We start from the raw sequence: 17,878 nt of genomic DNA on the forward strand, positions 1-17,878 counted from the left end.
TATTTTTCGTCCTGGAATTCAAGTGAATCTTCATTACTCTCTACATTAACTCTATTTTTATTTTGCATGAAGAATTAATCAATCCTAGAGCAGACTGACTGCGTGTTTGAGTGTCAAGAAAAAATTATTCATTTGTAGCATTCAGCTGTTTTTTAACAGTTTTTCTTTGTTTCTCCTATCACGAGAAGCATCTGGATCATAGCACAGGATCACATTAAGGTCTCCACATATACATATTCCTCCAGGTTCCTTATGTACAGTGTTGAGCTTGATGAATGTCTTGTCACAGTTAAAGAAAAGATAATGACCACATTGTTAACTCCTTAAGATCTCTGAACAAAGACAGTGCAGCTTAAAGGTGCATTAAGAAGTTTGCACGTTTTATGCAAAACAGCGCCCCCTGCAGGCCTTGGGCGTAATGCAGCTTCGTGAAAAACTCGTGCCTGTGGCTCGCGTGCACGGAAGAGAGGACCTCCTTCCTCGCTCTTTTAGTAGCGCTTGAGTAAAATTTAAGTTTCTTTTACCTGGTGGAGTCTGTGCTGGAGCTGTGGCAGTGCTAGAAGCCAGTCTTTTCTTACTTTCTGGAAGATCCTGCTCAGTTGTTGCTCACTAAGCATCTGGTGGTGTAATGGCGGACAAAACGAAACTTAACTAAATCAGGCCAGCAGGAGCGTGCATTACGTCATTCCTTTCAAATTCTCCCCAAAAAAATTCTGGTGCCGTACCGGCACTGCAACTTTCAAGTGACAATTCAGCGCTGTTAGCGGTACTTGTAATGAATATGTCAGGGCACATTGTACACATCATTAAATGTGTAACATATTTATGGTGGAAAATAAGTATTTTTAAAGTTGAAAAACTCCTTAATGCACATTTAAGACAGTGATGACAGGCTGGAGACAGAGAGGCAGTGATGGAACAGGACGCAGTCCCGCCCAAGAACGACGTGTGAAAGTGAGCACAATCTTTAAAATCTGCTGGAGGCTCTGGTGGGAAAGTCGTCGACCGGTGTTGCAACACTGAGCAGGTGTGAACGTGGGAGGAAAGTAGGAAGTAGGAAAATTGTGAATCTCTGACACGAGTAGTTTCACATTTTTCACCTGGTCATTGATTCAAAACTGATTTGTTGGGGGTGGATGGGGGGCTGATAGAACTGGGAAGTATTGTACTGTCTAATCAGAGTCTTCTGTCACAAGTGTTGCATGAAAACAGACGAAGTCGACATATAGTCGAAGTGACAAAAACAATGACAATATTCTAACAATGTTCTGGCAACGACATGTCATGCTTCAACAAAAGCAGATCTCCTAACACTTTTCGAGATTTTTGGACTCCTCCGATACTTTTAACATCTCCCCTTTCAGTGCTTTTATGTTATTTATTAATAAGGGGATCAAATGTTTTACAGTACTTTTCCAATCTTCTACTCTGTGACGCATTTACTGACAAAAATCTCAGGTTTGCCTTATTTGTTTCTTCATTTCAATTAAAGATTAGACGGCTGATAATGAATGGCCCTCACCCATGATTACTGAGACTGACTCCATGGAGAAGATGGATGAATGAACGCAATATGTAAAAACCTGATTATAAAATTGCCATTTAAAAGATCCTCTGAAATGCATACAAACTGTTAAGGGAGTTGGAAGGTCTGTCAGAGCTACTGATCACATTCCACAGCAAACTAAATAATGCCACTCTGCTGCTGTTTGATAAAGTTGTTTTTTTTTTCCGAGTTTACATCTAAAGTTGTTTCTCAGTCTGTGTATCTTTTTAACTTGAGTTCATGGCTACTTAGAAAACCTCATCACTTGTTGCTTATTGCTCCAATTCAGTCTACACCAAAGTCTGGTTCAAGTGAACTGGCTTGATTCTGGAAACAGAAAACTGACATGATTTTTTATTTTTTGTTTGTGAACTCTACAATACTTGGCTACTATTTTCAGTTGTCTGTACTCATATCGGGCACGTTTACATGGACCAGTATAAGCGGATTGTACGTGGAGCGGATTGTAAAATGTGTCATGTAAACGACCGAGTGGATCTGCTTCACTCGGAGCGGATTGTATTTTGGAGGTGATTGTATGAGGTGGTCTGCGCCGATCGACAATCCGCTCCGTGTCCCTTATAAACGAGTCTGACAGCGGAGCGGATTGAACTGGGGGAGTGTCTGTTCTGCGCATGCGTTCCCGCATATGTCGTGATGTGTGACGTGCCAGTAAATGGGAAGCAGCACAGTCAAAAAACCAGCAGAGAACGCCACAGTGGTTGAAAAACACTTTTTTAGTAAAAAACCCCGACAGAGAAAACATTGGAGAGGCGAGATGGAACCAAATCGCGCAATAGCGAGTTGTATAAAGAGCTCTATAGCAGAATACAAGCGGTCGCCGGCTGGTGTTATGGATTAACTGATTCCCGTGTTAACGAATGACGGCGGAGGTCTGTGTAAACACAGGCTCATTACAGCAGATGTTAAAGTAAGACTCACAAATGACTTTAAACGTATACACTCACTGTAACTGTCGATAACCGACGTTCGCCAGAATGACTACATTTTTCAATCATGTATTGGTCACAAGTTAACACGGGCACCAGTTAATTCGAAACATCGACACGCGGAGCAGAGCTCACACGGAGACGTGCTGCTCGGCGCGGCGGTGCAGCAGCCAGGGGAGCAGCCGCTCCTTCAGCAGCGTATCATGGAGATTTTGGGACATTATTTGAGCAGATATCAGCAGATAAAAACACTCTGCTCGGTGCTGAGGACTGCTGCTGCAGAACTAAAGACCTGAAAGTTCTGCGTGAGACTTTGTGCGCATGTCACAGGACGCTGTATAATCCGCTTCACCAGGGTCCTTGTAAACGAGGATTCATCGTGGATCACTTCATGAATACACTCCGTTTAATACGATTGTTTACAATCGGATTGAAAAAAAACACCCATGTAAACTGGGCCAGTGTCTTAGTTGTTCCAGCCAACACGACAGCTGTGAGTGTTCTTATCTGCGTCTGCATGACTGTGCAGCAGCAGTTGTTTTCCCTCGTCTCGCTTCTTTGATGCTCTTTCCTATCTTAGTGCTTGTGTTGCTTAAGTTAGTTTAAGGATGTTCTATTCCCTTTGAGTTCTGGGTGGATCATCAAAATAACTGGTGGGTCTGTTTGTCAATCATTCTGACGAGCTGCTTTCGTAAGGCCGTTCTACGCGCTTGCTCCCAGTAGGGCTTGGGATCATGCTTTGCATTGTGGGGAGTGGCGGACATGTTGACCACTCACGAATGTAAACAAACACGTAACAAAACCAGACAGGAGCAGAAGAAGACGTATGATTAGAGCTGCAGAAAGCAAGAAAAAAATGCTGAAATGCCGAAAAGAGTCGACATGTATCAACTTACGCTTAATAAGGAAGCCAGGAGCCGTTATCTTGAAAAAAAATCGCAGTTATTATCGGTTTGAACGGCTATCAACTTACTGTATTTTCTTCGTTTGTGTTGTTTGCTGTGTTTATCGGATATATTTAGAAAAGTTCTCCTTTTATATTTGTATTTCCTCCTTTTATTCTGTTTTTCTGTTTGCACTACTGTTATTTGTGTTCATTTTGAGAGTATTTGTACAAATACCGTTGTGTTAATATGCACATTTTTTCATGTCAAACATTTTACAAGTTTTACACACACCCTTTTATGTAGTTTTGAAAAACTACTATTTATTCTATATTATTCTCCTCTTAATATTATTGTTTATATTTTGTTTGCACTACAGTAATTTTGACAGAGTATATCTGGCTGCAGCGCTGCATTTGTTATGAGACACTTCATCTCAATAAACACCAAAAAATAAATAAATAAAAAAACATCTGAAATACATTTCAGTGTGTTTATTTAAAAATAATAGTGGATAAGGATACCACAGACATTTACAGCTCCACTTAACAGGCATCATTTCAGCAGCTTGGGCTCATGCTTGTCAGCGCAACATACAGTAATTATCTTATTAAGGAAAGTCAGATCCTCATCCTTGCAGGGCAAAACCATGTGAATTGTTGCTTTCACAGGTAACATAGTGTATTTGTTGCGGGAGATTCCGATTACTCTTTCGACATGAATGAGGGCAATTTTTCTGGTGCTCTCCACATCCCTTGCATCCAGCTGACAGCGGAATTTTGTGAAGACAGGAATGTTTACCTCTGCGCATATAAGTCCCACATTAGAATCCAATGAAAGGTTAAGTTTGGTTGTCTAAAAGCCGCAATCCAAGCGAGACGGCGAGATTTTGTCAGTGCAGAAACTTGTTCTCCTTGATGGCGCTTCGAAGCAGGAAAATGATTTAAAAAAAAAGTCAGTTTTGGATCTTTTTAACCGGGCGATCTTGTGTTCTGCTATCACAACCGACAACACAACAAAGTCTGGGCATGGTTGGAATTGTAGATTGAAAAAAAAACAGTGAATGTGTCCACACGAGCGAGGACAGCACGTCTGTACACAGTGCTTTCGCGGTCCAAGTAAACAACGGGAGAGAGCGGCCAATATGGCCGCGACTCCGAGTGATGACGTCACGATCCCAGGCCCTATAAGCTTCTCCCTTTTGCGCATGCGCATTCAGAGTGTTTATGTAGCCGGTGAGCTTCGGTTTCAGCCAGTACTCACCGATGGCGAGTCTGACATAATGAAACTGTAACTGTTTCGGAAAATAAACTTTATGAGCGAGGCCGACCGCAGAAACTGTAAACAGAGCCGTGCACGCCCGGAGAAGATGAGGTCACGCTCGCGCGCTTCCGCCATTGATAGGCGTTTCCTGGGAGAAGCAGGAGAGCACGGCGGATGGTCTGGCGCATGCGCGCTTTTCAAAAAGTGAGTAACAGACGTTTGGCTTCGTCTTTTCGAGAAAATCCTGTATTACACCTTTTTAAGTTTGAAAGGCTCACCCATTGGAGAAGTGCTACATAACTACAATGTTTAGTGCACTGACTGAACAAGTGTGAAGTTAAATAAAAAATTAAACAGCTTCTCACTTTTGTTACATTTGCAGCAGTTTTTTTTTTTCTCTCACTGTTTTTTAGATCATTTGATGTTTCATTTAGTTGATCAATTTCCCTTTTTTCCCCCCGGAGTTGCATGTGTGTGGTTGAAAATTATATTGAACAGTTAGTTTGGACTGATTGAACTAGAGACCTCTCATGTTTGTAAACGAAATTTTATCATTTAAATCATTATTATAACACAGGTCTAAATTGTACAAATGAAACTGATCTAATTGTAGGGATAATCTACTCTGCATTTTTTCAAGAGTTTATAATTCTGAATAGCAATGACCAGATATTTGGCTAAATACAAATTTTGTGAGATATTTTACCTTTATTTCACCAGGCGACTGTGTGGGCTCCCACAAACAGACCACCTTCTGCTGCTGGAGTCCCCACATTTCTGTTGACAGTGGATTTAGTGTCTGACTTCCACTTCACCGCTGCATTCTACACTGCTGGCTCTGCCTTCTGAGTCCTGCGTATCGCCTTCCATTCACACCATAGTAATGCTGTGACATGCCACCTCATATATCTCTATTCAAAATCCCTTTTACATTTAACACAAAACATGATTTATAATGAATTATAATCTTGAGTGGATGTGAACCTGGAGAGTGTTTTAGAGAAGAAGAAGAATGTGACTGTACCTGAGCAGTTTACAACTTTAAGCCCCAGTTTTGAGCCGTAGTCATGACATTGCTGAGTCCTGTTGTCAAACAGTTCAGGACCGCAGCACTTGTGATATTCGGAGGTCCTGTTGAAGAGTTTCTTCTCACCATGCTTGCCACAACACAACTGCTTGTCCTTGTAATACAAATCTGTGGAAAGAATCTAAATTCTTAGCACAACTTCAACAGCAGCCTTGTACAGCTGAATTACTCAGGATGGAGGATTTAGGTGATAACACACATAAATGTAACTACAAATGCTGGTTGTGTCACACATGCTAAACGTTCGTCCTACAATGATCTCGACTCACCGTGATCACAGTATTCGGCATCAGAAGCTTTAGACGGGCAGTCACAGTCTGTGAAGGCAAGGATTAAGTTAAATTCCTGGTGTCATGTATGCAACGTAAATCTTATTCTTCATTGTACTTTGACAGAAATGTCATGTCAAAATATTCTGACAGTAAAAAAATCAGTGAAACACCTAAAAGACTGAATTACAGTACCAAAACACCGGTCTGTGCTTGGCATGCTGGCCTGTCGGCTGCTGCCTGCATGTCGGGTCAGCTCTTTTTTTTTTTTTTCCCCCCTTCTACATGCTGTCTGGCTGCTTTTTAATTCTTCTTCCAGGCCAATCAGAGACGACTCAGGACAGCAGCATGTGAGGAGGACCACTGGTTTGTTTTGAATAACAATAACCCCAATGGTTAACCACACAGAGTGAGTGTTTATGGGAAGGGGTGTTTTTCATGTGTGTATGTGTGTGTGTGTGTGTGTGTGTGTGTGTGTGTGTGTGTGTGTGTGTGTGTGTGTGTGTGTGTGTGTGTGTGTGTGTGTGTTCTTGTACATACCCAAAAGTAAGGACCAAAATTCGTATTTCACCAACAGAGTGAGGACATTTTTGCAAAGTGAGGACATTTTTGCCGGTCCTCACTTTGCAAAAGGCCTTTTTTGGCCTTTTTGAGGGTTCAGACTTGGTTTTTGATTTTGGGTTACAATTGGGTTTAGGTTAGGTTTAGGGCATAGGTCAGGGTTAGGCATTTATTTTTGATGGTTAGGGTTATGGTAAGGGGCTAGGAAATGCATTATGTCAATGAGTGTCCTCACAACGATATAAGTACAAACGTGTGTGTGTGTGTGTGTGTGTGTGTGTGTGTGTGTGTGTGTGTGTGTGTGTGTGTGTGTGTGTGTGTGTGTGTCTGTGTGTGTGTGTGTCTGTGTGGTGTGGGTAGGGTGACTTGCTGAATGACTGACTCCTGGCATGAAAAAGGCAGAATCCCATTTCACCCCTTGCCCTCCCCCTTGGCCCTACCCCTCCGTTTTGCGCGTTCACGTGGAGGGGTAGGAGTGTCCCAGTTGTCATTTTGACGTAGGGGGAGGGCCGCGGGGGAGGGCTAATCATCCCTCCAAAAGGAGATTCTCCCGAGGCACACTCCAAACGGAGGGGTATGATCCAGGGGCGGCCGGTGGCGAGGGGCGCTTGTTTTGTCCGCCTACACTGCGACTTGCGGGCGAGGTTAGTTCACTTCCGCATTGGCGGGAGCGATCGTTTACACACCCGCGCATTCCAGGCGCATTACAAACACAACAGATAGACGATTATTTTCAATAAACTGGTTTCTTCAACACTGCCCGCCTGGAATGCGCGGGTGGGAAAGGAGCGCTCCCGCCAATGCGGAAGTGAACTAACGCCGCCAGCCAGTCGCGGTGTATGCGGACAAAACAAGCGCTCCCGACGCCACCCCTCGCCACCGGCCGCAGATTTCCCAGAAACTCTTGCAAGATCGGCAAGATGGGGGCGTCCGCAACAAAAGAAGTTCGTAAATCTAAGTATTTTCTCAGTTGATGAAGTTTTAAAATGTAAGAAAAACATTCTTCTTTGGCAAACAATTGTCGCATCTGCCTATGTCATCGGCAGCGGCGACTACTGATGATGTACGCGATTGTCGAAGGGGTGTTCCAATTCGGAGAGGTTTACTTTCGGCCCTACCCCTTAGTACTCCGTTTCAAAGGGGTAGGGTCAAGGGGGAGGGCGAGAAAGAGAAATGGGACTGGACCAAAGTCTCCCAGTCCGGCCCTGGCAGCAACCCTTTTTAAGCAAAGCCATGGCTGAATTAAACTCTTCAGAGGGACCTTTGATAAAAAAATATGAACAAAGTTTCACGGACAAAGTATTTACGGTGTCAGAATGCATTCCGTCGGTATACAAACTCAAAGATTATGATTGGGAAGTTATCAAAGGTTCATTCTATGAGCCGGCGCTGCAGCACGTGTAAAAGACTCATTAACATTGTTTTTCAATCATACAATTTTCAAACAGTCTGGGTTAGATATTACATTTTCTACAAACAGATACGCCTGGCTGTCTGCAGCACAATAGATGATTATATGACCTTTTTAAAAGCTCTCCAGAAGTAAAGTGAACCTATAAATTATGATCCAACCAAAAAAACTCAGGTTTCGTCTTATCATAACGCAAATAATCAAAAGTGTTACTTTTTATGACCTGAAGATAACCAAATTTGCTCCTAACTTGAAATTGTTGGTGTTGCAACACTGAGCAGGTGTGAACGTGGGAGGTTTAACAAGCCACAGCGAAGTGTATCTTCAGGACACAAATAATGGAAAGTACCTGTGAGTGACGATAACATAAAGAGGCTTGTTATGTTGTTATGATCGGGGTTGGATCATTTCCACTAAAGTAGGAAAATTGTGAATCTCTGACACTAGTAGTTCACATTTTTCACCTGGTCATTGATTCAAAACTGATTTGTTGGGGGTGGATGGGGGGCTGACAGAACTGGGAAGTATTGCACTGTCTAATCAGAGTCTTCTGTCACAAGTGTTGCATGAAAACAGACGAAGTCGACATGTCGTCGAAGTGACAAAAACAATGACAATATTCTAACAATATTCTGGCAACGAAATGTCATGCTTCAACAAAAACAGATCTCCTAACACTTTTCGAGATTTTTGGACTCCTCCGATACTTTTAACATCTCACCTTTCAGTGCTTTTATGTTATTTATTAATAAGGGGATCAAATGTTTTGCAGTACTTTTCCAATCTTCTACTCTGTGACGCATTTATTGACAAAAATCTCAGGTTTGCCTTATTTGTTTCTTCATTTCAGCTAAAGATTAGACAGCTGATAATGAATGGCCCTCACCCATGATTACTGAGACTGACTGAAATTTTATCATTTAAATCATTATTATAACACAGGTCTAAATTGTACAAATGAAACTGATCTAATTGTAGGGATAATCTACTCTGCATTTTTCCAAGAGTTTATAATTCTGAATAGCAATGACCAGATATTTGGCTAAATACAAATTTTGTGAGATATTTTACCTTTATTTCACCAGGCGACTGTGTGGGCTCCCACAAACAGACCACCTTCTGCTGCTGGAGTCCCCACATTTCTGTTGACAGTGGATTTAGTGTCTGACTTCCACTTCACCGCTGCATTCTACACTGCTGGCTCTGCCTTCTGAGTCCTGCGTATCGCCTTCCATTCACACCATAGTAATGCTGTGACATGCCACCTCATATATCTCTATTCAAAATCCCTTTTGCATTTAAAACAAAACATGATTTATAATGAATTATAATCTTGAGTGGATGTGAACCTGGAGAGTGTTTTAGAGAAGAAGAAGAATGTGACTGTACCTGAGCAGTTTACAACTTTAAGCCCCAGTTTTGAGCCGTAGTCATGACATTGCTGAATCCTGTTGTCAAACAGTTCAGGACCGCAGCACTTGTGATATTCGGAGGTCCTGTTGAAGAGTTTCTTCTCACCATGCTTGCCACAACACAACTGCTTGTCCTTGTAATACAAATCTGTGGAAAGAATCTAAATTCTTAGCACAACTTCAACAGCAGTCTTGTACAGCTGAATTATTCAGAATGGTTAATTTAGGTGTTAACACACATAAATGTAACTACAAATGCTGGTTGTGTCACACATGCTAAACGTTCGTCCTACAATCATCTCAACTCACTGTGATCACAGCATTTGGCATCAGAAGCATGAGGCTGGCAGTCACAGTCTGTGAAGGCAAGGATTAAGTTAAATTCCTGGTATCATGTATGTAACGTAAATCTTATTCTTCATTGTACTATGACAGAAATGTCATGTCAAAAATTTCTGACAGTAAAAAATCAGTGAAACACCTAAAAGACTGAATTACAGTACCAAAACGCCGGTCCGTGCTTGGCATGTTGGCCTGCCAGCTGCTGCCTGCATGTCAGCTCTTTGTTATCCCTTCTGCATGCTGCCGTTCAGCCGGCGCTGTCTGAATATTTTGTAATTCTTCTTTCAGGCCAATCAGAGACGACTCAGGACAGCAGCATGTGAGGAGGAGAGTAAGACCACTGCTTCGTTTTGAATAACAAGGATCCCAACGGTTAACCACACAGAGTGTGTGTTTATGGGAAGGGGTGTTTTTCGTGTGTCTGTGTGTGTGTGTGTGTGTGTGTGTGTGTGTGTGTGTGTGTGTGTGTGTGTGTGTGTGTGGGTAGGGTGACTTGCTGAATGACTGACTCCTGGCATGAAAAAGTCTCCCAGTCCAGCCCTGGCAGCAACCCTTTGTAAGCAAAGCCATGGCTGAATGAAACTCTTCAGATTCCCACATAATCATTCAGCAATTTATGATGTCATGATGGGCAGGACTGACCAAGATTTTAGGATAAAAACCTTTGCTAATTTTAATTTCACTACCATGGGTTCACTGCTGATCCCTGAATATAATGGAGCAGTAAAATGCAGAGCTCAGAGATGTCTTAAGAATGCACCTACTTTTGTTGTCGACGTCACATTTCAAATCAGGAGACTTTATCTTCAAATCTCCTTTCTTTGTCTCACAGCAACACTCAGTCTGGCTGTTATACTGATTTTGACCGCAGCACAAGTGATGTTCGGAGGTCCTTGTGAGAAGTGTCTTGTTGTCACCCGGGCCACAACACAGCTTGTTGACATCTGTGAAAAAGATCAAGGTTCTATCATTTAACTTTTACTGACTGAACTTAGACAGTCAGCTGTTACGTGTGCCAAACAAATGAGTGTATGAATATAAACAAACCATGTCTACTGGGACTAAAAGATTGAAATCTTTTAGTCCTTTAAATTTTAAATTATAAGTTATAGCTTATGAATTTGACAAATACAGTCACAGCATAAGTCCAGAGTTTGAACAGATTTTCTCTCATTGGTTTTGATAGATACTACTCTAGCATTTCCTTCAAGTTGTCATTCTTAGGCTATAAATCAAATGGACTGACAAATAGGTTTAGAAAGGTTTAAAAGATAAATCTAATGATTGTCCCCTGACAGACGTCCTGTCTGATGTGTTTAGTATCCAGTCTGAAGTTTTCTCCTGGTCTTTCCCTCTTTTCAGTTGCTTATCATCTTCACCACAACATAGAAAAGATGTTGTTGGCATGGCAACGACCTTCGACTTACAGCACATCTCACCTTGTTCGTCGTAGGCTGTCAGTCCACAGCAAGAGGACACTGCTTCATTTAGTCCCTGTGTGATGTTCACTGTAAAGACAAAGGAAAATAAAGGCACGTTGCAGGAGTTCAAGTCTGATGTGTTGGAAACTGTACAGTCGGGTTAAATCAAAGCTGGTTTGAGCTGAAATGTAAAGAGTCAGTAAAAATGAGATTCTTGTTCCTCTTTATCAGACAGGGAATTACTTTTCTGAACATTTTGGAAATATGTCAGAAACATGAATTAGGGATACGAACGAGAAGCAATAAACAACTGCAGCACAATTCTGCTCAGTGCAGGAAAACTGAAAAGTTCAGAGAGAGGACCCCAGGGATGAGTCATGTGCTGGATTCCCGGTGAAAAGTTGGGTTGTTTGTGTGACGAAGCCAGAGATTTTAGACAGAGTCCTGGGATCTCTGAAAAAGCAGAATGACCATGACTTAAATCTCTGAATAGAGGACAGTGTCAGGATCCTGTCTGTCCTGCACCCTGTGTGTGTGTGTGTGTGTGTGTGTGTGTGTGTGTGTGTGTGTGTGTGTGTGTGTGTGTTCTTGTATTTCTATCCTTGTCGGGGCCAAATGTCCCCACAAGGATAGCAAAATGTGGAACGACGTGCCTTGTGGGGACCGTTTTCCGGTCCTAAGTAGGACAAACAGTGTTTTCTTGACCATGTTGTTGTTACTGAAAAAAGTAAAAGTGCAAAAACATTTCTTTAGGGTTAGGCTTTGTTGTGGTGTGGGTTAGGGTTAGGGTAAGGGTCAGGGTTAGGGGCTAGACATGAATGGGAGTCAATGGACGGTCCCCACAAGGATAGAAATACAAGACTGTACGTGTGTGTGTGTGTGTGTGTGTGTGTGTGTCTATGTCTATTAAGCAATCCCCTTCCACCTCTTCCCTCCTGACTGTACTTCATCCTGTCTCCCCTGTGTGTCTGTGTGGGTCATTAGTGTGTCTGATGTTCTGTTTATGTATTCTGTCTGACTGTAGTCTGCCCGCTTGTATGGATTTTTGGATTGTAGTTCTGGACTCTGGCTAGGAGGACTGCCATTTCTGGACATGTCTGCCTGAATAAAACCTGCTCAGAAATATGAACCGGTTCCTGTCTGTCTGTCATCTCGATCCATGACAGAGAAGTTGGTAATGCTCTTCCACTCTCGTGCCCTCTTCCGCCGTGCTCCGGTGCTTGTCCGGTGCGGGCCCCGCAAGTAATCAATAGTCATTAAAATCAATGTTGTTGGCTCACACGAGGTTCCAGTGCCATTGCAGAGGCCGTACGGCGCTGCGGAACAATCTGCAAGCACATCAGTATTGTACTTGATCCACTTTGTGAAACCAGACGGCTCACAGTTATTATTAATTAGCCTCTGAGGTCTCACTGAATCAGTTGTTAAGACTTTTAACTTTAGAAGATATTTGCACATCTGTCTTAACTTTGCCAGAGCCGCTGCTCTGCATATTTGAGATTGCTTTTGATTGCAGTTACCACATTGTTCATGAGAACCAGTGGTGTGTGTAACACACATTTTACCTCATTTTTGCACTGTGGCAGGAAGCCAGAAAACCAAGAGAAAAATTTCCACTGACCCAATGTCAACTTGTAAACTCCACAAAGAAAGTCCTTTAAGCCCCACCAGGAACGGAACTGTGGAATCAGCTGCATTCTGGTCTTGAGACATGGGTTACAATCTTATCACACTTCAAGAAACATCTTCAACTCAAAACTGACATCTGTTGCTTTCAGAAGGGGAGACGACCGGCCGTCTCAGTTCACCTGGGCTCAATTCTGCTTGACACATAATTTGCACACAAGTGTCTCCAGACACGTAGATGAAACTCTTTGAAATGAGTTCCATATATGATAACATTAAGGTTTGGACTTTCCCAAAATGATTATTGTTTATACGTATACTGTTCACTTGTTTGTTTGTTTTTTTGAAATGTTCAAAATATTTAATACGTTCTGTCATTTCAACTTGTTTCGGCAACTTACCTCCTCCTGCTACATAACCATGAAGCCAACATTTCAAGTTGTTGCTGACTTGACAAAAGTGTATTACCTTTTAGCTTGTTTCCTTGTTCTACTGTACAGCAGGTGGCCTTTTCTGGATTGTAAGTCTGAGTTCCACAACAGCTCAGTCCTGCTCCTGGATGACATTGATTCTCTCTGCAAAACACAGAAAATACGCCCCTAGCTATTATCAGGGACACTCATTTAGATGATGTGTTAAGCTATAACAGAACATAAAGGCCAATTTGATTGATTTTAGTAATGTTGGATTTTTACTTCAATGAGCTTTTTATATTATCCATCCTAATATCGCCCTCTAATGGATGTGAGTGTAAACTGTCTTTCTGTATTTGTAACATGAGTTCACTACAATGTGCAATAAACTTTTTAAATCTTCTTATGAATATAACACAGAGCTGTAAAGACAACCTGATGAATCACATTTAATAGTCTTTCTCTAACTTACAATATGTTTTGGTAAATCCTCAAGTTTTCAGCATCACTGTAATAAAACACTTTGACATTTTTGACACAATGTTCTAAAGTTTCTCCACAAGCTTTGACTTGTTCCAAAATCTGAAGAGGATATGTGGCTGCCAGAAAGATTACCATCACAACTTCCTTTGGTAAATAGGCTTTAGTGTTTTTACAAAATTGATGGTGCAATTTTAACACTCTCGATGCATTTCAAACTGGACATTCACTCACACACACACACACACACACACACACACACACACACACACACACACACACACACACACACACACACACACACACACACCCATGGCAGATGGGATACCATGAAATATACATTAGAAAAAAGAGCCAGAAGTCAAAACACTGATCTTGAGATGTGAGCCCCAGTCAAATTTACCACCCAGCCACAGGGAAGCTAAGCTTCTTCCAAACTGTTTTATGGATAGACAAACATACTACACAACCTAACAAAGTAAAGAGGTTGCAGGCTCACCTGTTGCAACAGTCCTTGGAGCTTGTACTGGCTCCCCAGGCGGTCTCTGTGCACAAACAAGTGGTATGAGTCACTTCCGGCTGGTCTCCCAACATTTTTTTGAAGGAAACTCACTTTATCCATCATACAAAAGAAAGAGGGTACAGTCTGTTCCAGGTTTACATTTCAGCCCACTTCGGGAACCGTAACTAAATTTTATGAAGACAAATTTAGGGTCCTTGTAATCGGAGAATAGTGTCAATATCTTGAACTGTTTTGATAAGAAGACAATAATCTGAGCTTCAGTTTATTCTAAAAGATGTTTTAAAAAGTTACTGCAGATGTTCATGAGATACTGCGTCATGAACCAATGTTGTCTTGGATGTACAAAAGGGTGTCACACTGAAATGGGATTCCTCTCCTGTTCATTCATATTGTATTGCGGTAAGTGGTACAATTCCCTCACATGACAGTCTATACTCAGCTGCCACTTATTGAGTGAGCAAAGCTGCAGATAAGACCATTTTTTAGGCTCTCGACTTGCTGGAATTCAGCAACGTGCGAGAAGCATTCCTCAGACACTGTTGATGATAACGTCCCAACAGTGCTGCAGATCTTTTAGCAGCGTCTTCATGATAGACATCTGTTTCACCCTGCCCAGACGATGTGATCGTGGAGTACAAGGAGCTCACTGTCCTTTTTTGAGAGACCTGTCTTACACTGCGGGCTCAAAGGGTGTATATTATCAGGTATGTATTTCAGTTCGTACAATCTAGATGACCATTGTAGATGTTTTTTAAATCTATTTTCTCTCGCTTCAAAGTTAAACGTGTTTCAGAGATGTTTCCATTTTCGTCAAACCAAAGGAATAATTAATTTATGACCTCTGTTATTATTCACATTTATGCATTCTGTTGCTGGCATTTCAGGTAATATATTTCCTATTTGTTATGACTGTTTTGGAACAATGGTCTGATATAATCTGCATCTCTGCATCGCTTTCGACTTGAGAGTTACTGTTTTACTGCTGTCCATACAGTATGTCGGTATGCAGTTATGTGTGTGTGGATGCTGTCCTTCTCTCTTGTTCTTTTATTTTTTTCCAATCGTTTCATGGTATTAAAGCAATTTGGCAAGAAACTGTGCTTGAAAATGAGCTACTTCATTAACATACTGACTAATACTTTGAGGAATTTGTCTTCCCTACGTCTGAGATTGTTCTGCATATGAAGACAGGTGGTGGGGGCTCCATTATTAACAGGGAGAACTCAAGTCTTGCACGTATTCTGAGTTTTACCCAATGTCGCAATGATCCAACCACATCATACAATTCTCTGATTATCCTGGTAATAAAAAGCAAATGTGCTTTGGTGCAGACATGCTGCATCGCCACAAGATGGTCAAGCAGCAAGCATATCCAGCTGATCTACTCCGGCTATTGTAGCAGTGAATGAATATTCAATTTCCAAGAGTTGTGCCCAGGAACTGCGTCCCTGATCAAAACCCCTGACCTGCACCACACCCCCAGGGTGACGAGTTCCAACATAGTGTAGTTGTGGCTGTTCTCCTACTGTATGCTCATAGTCTGAAATATTTTCCCATAACCAATGTTCCGGTTCATCGAATTACTTTTTTTTCCACTGTCTGGCAGCTGTGTGAGTGTGTGTGTGTGTGTGAGTGTGAGTGAGAGAGAGAGAGAGCGAGAGAGATAGAGGGAGAGAGAGAGAGAGAGGTAACAGGTAAACTCCCTCCATAACTGCATGATCAGGATTTGAACTACTGACAATGAATGCATTGGTGCAATGACTGTACAGCTGCCTGTTAAAAAAAAACCTGAATACAAAACTCATTTTAACTCACAACGAACGAAAAGAAAGCTCTCATGTTTCTCCTTGTTTTGTTGGCAGGAGATCACAATGACTTGAAAAAAGAAAGATTTGCATTTTGTGTATAATGACAGTGGAGAAAGAAAAAAAAAACAGTTAAACCACTAACTGCAAAAACTCAAATAAGATTTCTTTTACGTCAGTTTGAGAACACACACTGGACTGTGTTCGGGATTTTCGAATGAAACATCTGCCCGGTGTGGGAGATGTGGCGGTGCGGGGTGAGGGATGTGGGATGTGGGATGTGGAGAGAGAGAGAGAGAGAGGGAAGAGAGGAAACTGCAGGCTGTGCCAGCGGTGACACAGTTCAATCAGGAAGGAAAAGTGTGGTCAAACATAACCCGGTGAAATCCGATGCACGCTGACTGTCATCAGTGAGAATCTGTGGAAATTATCCACTCAATCAACCACGCATCCTCCATGTTTATACCCGATAAACCACGCAAGCACGCACGTGTTTGAAAAGTTTCACTTGTTTAGTCTTCTCAGTAACACTCCACTCTGGAATAAAATCTTAGCAGCAGCAAATATTTACTTGCGCAACTGATGTTATGCGGCCCCTCCCGCCCCCTCTTTTTTTTTTTTAATTAAGGATGAGATAACGATCACGCGCCCATTCAACCAGAAAAGCAGTGGTACTTACCATGAGCAACGAACAGCGCCGCTGAAAGAGTGCAACAAGAAAAGTTAAAATGGAGTTAAACAGATACTCAAATGAATCAAAGTCCAATTTCACTAAGGTCCCACCAAACGCCAGAGTCCAAAGTGTCCGCATCTTGATCCTGGAGCATCCACAGTGCTGCTGAGGCTGGGAGAGAAATGGAATGAGTGAGAGGATCCTTGAGCCACCCCTATTAATAGAGCACGTGCTGTCTCCTCCTCTCACTCATCTGTCTGTCCCAGGTGAGACTTGGATCACCAACCTGTTATTCCTCCTATTTACACTCCGGCATGCCAGGTGTTTTAATTCCCTATAAGGCAACAGACTGCGTGTTTCCGAGGAGTGGAACTATCTGGGGTTTGATTGGTCCTTTTGATATAGTGACATGGAGCTCAGTGACTGCTAAAGGTGGGCTTAATAAAGTACTGTACATTTTAATGTGGGATATACTCAGTCCAAAACTGACAAGCAATAATATGAACACCCTTAAAGTCTGGGAATGTGTCTTGTGGAAATTCGTGAATGATGTCATGACTCATGTGTTGTCCAGTCTGTTTGCAGTTGTTTAACACTTCCTCTTGTTCCAGGCTCTGCGGCTCCCCCTCCTTCATGTTGCGCTGAGCTCCTGCATGGCTGCCTGGAAGATCTCTGTTCCTGCTCCAGAAAGTTGTTTGTCTTATTTCATGGTTTGGAAACATGTCCTTAAAAAACTAAAAATGTCTGAACCAAATTGTGAAATCAAGATCAGAGAGTCTCAGCTTCACCCAGAAGCTCTGTACACCAAACAGCAACAGATCAGCTATGTCACCTTCAGCTGTTCCCATCTGGTCGGAAGATTATTTTACCTACTTTTAAAACTAAACGTCACAAGAAAAGCTTTGCACCAGAGCTGATTCCTGCCAATAATAAATGTGAGAAACTGCAACATATTGATTTATCCGGTGTCCTGTCTCTGTCATCCTGTTCGGATCGAGCATTTTTATCATTAGCTTGGTTTTCATATCTGTAATTTCAGGCCCTTTTTTGTCTACTGATTTTTTAAACTTATTCTACTTCTTATCTTGGGGACGATCTCTCTGTTCTTTTAGCCAAAGCGCTGTTGTCACTTCGTCTTGTCTTGTGTTGCTGTTTATATCTACAATATGAGAAAAATTCACTCCCTCCAAACCGAATTCACCCAAGGGTATA

General features: G+C 42.0%; 1 protein-coding gene across 2 annotated transcripts in view; it reads right to left on the minus strand.

The window, feature by feature from the left end:
* LOC115400936 (uncharacterized) overlaps nt 1-16,910 on the minus strand; it is a 29,350-nt gene extending 12,440 nt beyond the window's left edge. The window contains exons 1-10 of one of the 2 annotated variants that reach the window (XM_030109015.1): nt 16,777-16,910; nt 16,673-16,693; nt 14,165-14,210; nt 13,241-13,347; nt 11,165-11,233; nt 10,490-10,669; nt 9,693-9,740; nt 9,361-9,531; nt 6,000-6,047; nt 5,668-5,838 (exon numbers count right to left, since the gene is read on the minus strand). In XM_030109015.1, coding sequence (XP_029964875.1) covers nt 5,668-5,838; nt 6,000-6,047; nt 9,361-9,531; nt 9,693-9,740; nt 10,490-10,669; nt 11,165-11,233; nt 13,241-13,347; nt 14,165-14,210; nt 16,673-16,693; nt 16,777-16,804 — 889 coding nt within the window. In that variant the 5' untranslated portion in view covers nt 16,805-16,910. The remainder of the gene's footprint in view (nt 1-5,667; nt 5,839-5,999; nt 6,048-9,360; nt 9,532-9,692; nt 9,741-10,489; nt 10,670-11,164; nt 11,234-13,240; nt 13,348-14,164; nt 14,211-16,672; nt 16,694-16,776) is intronic. The other variant, XM_030109016.1, reaches the window with a different exon arrangement.
* Nucleotides 16,911-17,878: the final 968 nt, after the last annotated feature.

Source organism: Salarias fasciatus, chromosome 14 (assembly GCF_902148845.1).
Source record: "Salarias fasciatus chromosome 14, fSalaFa1.1, whole genome shotgun sequence".
NCBI lineage: Eukaryota > Metazoa > Chordata > Actinopteri > Blenniiformes > Blenniidae > Salarias > Salarias fasciatus.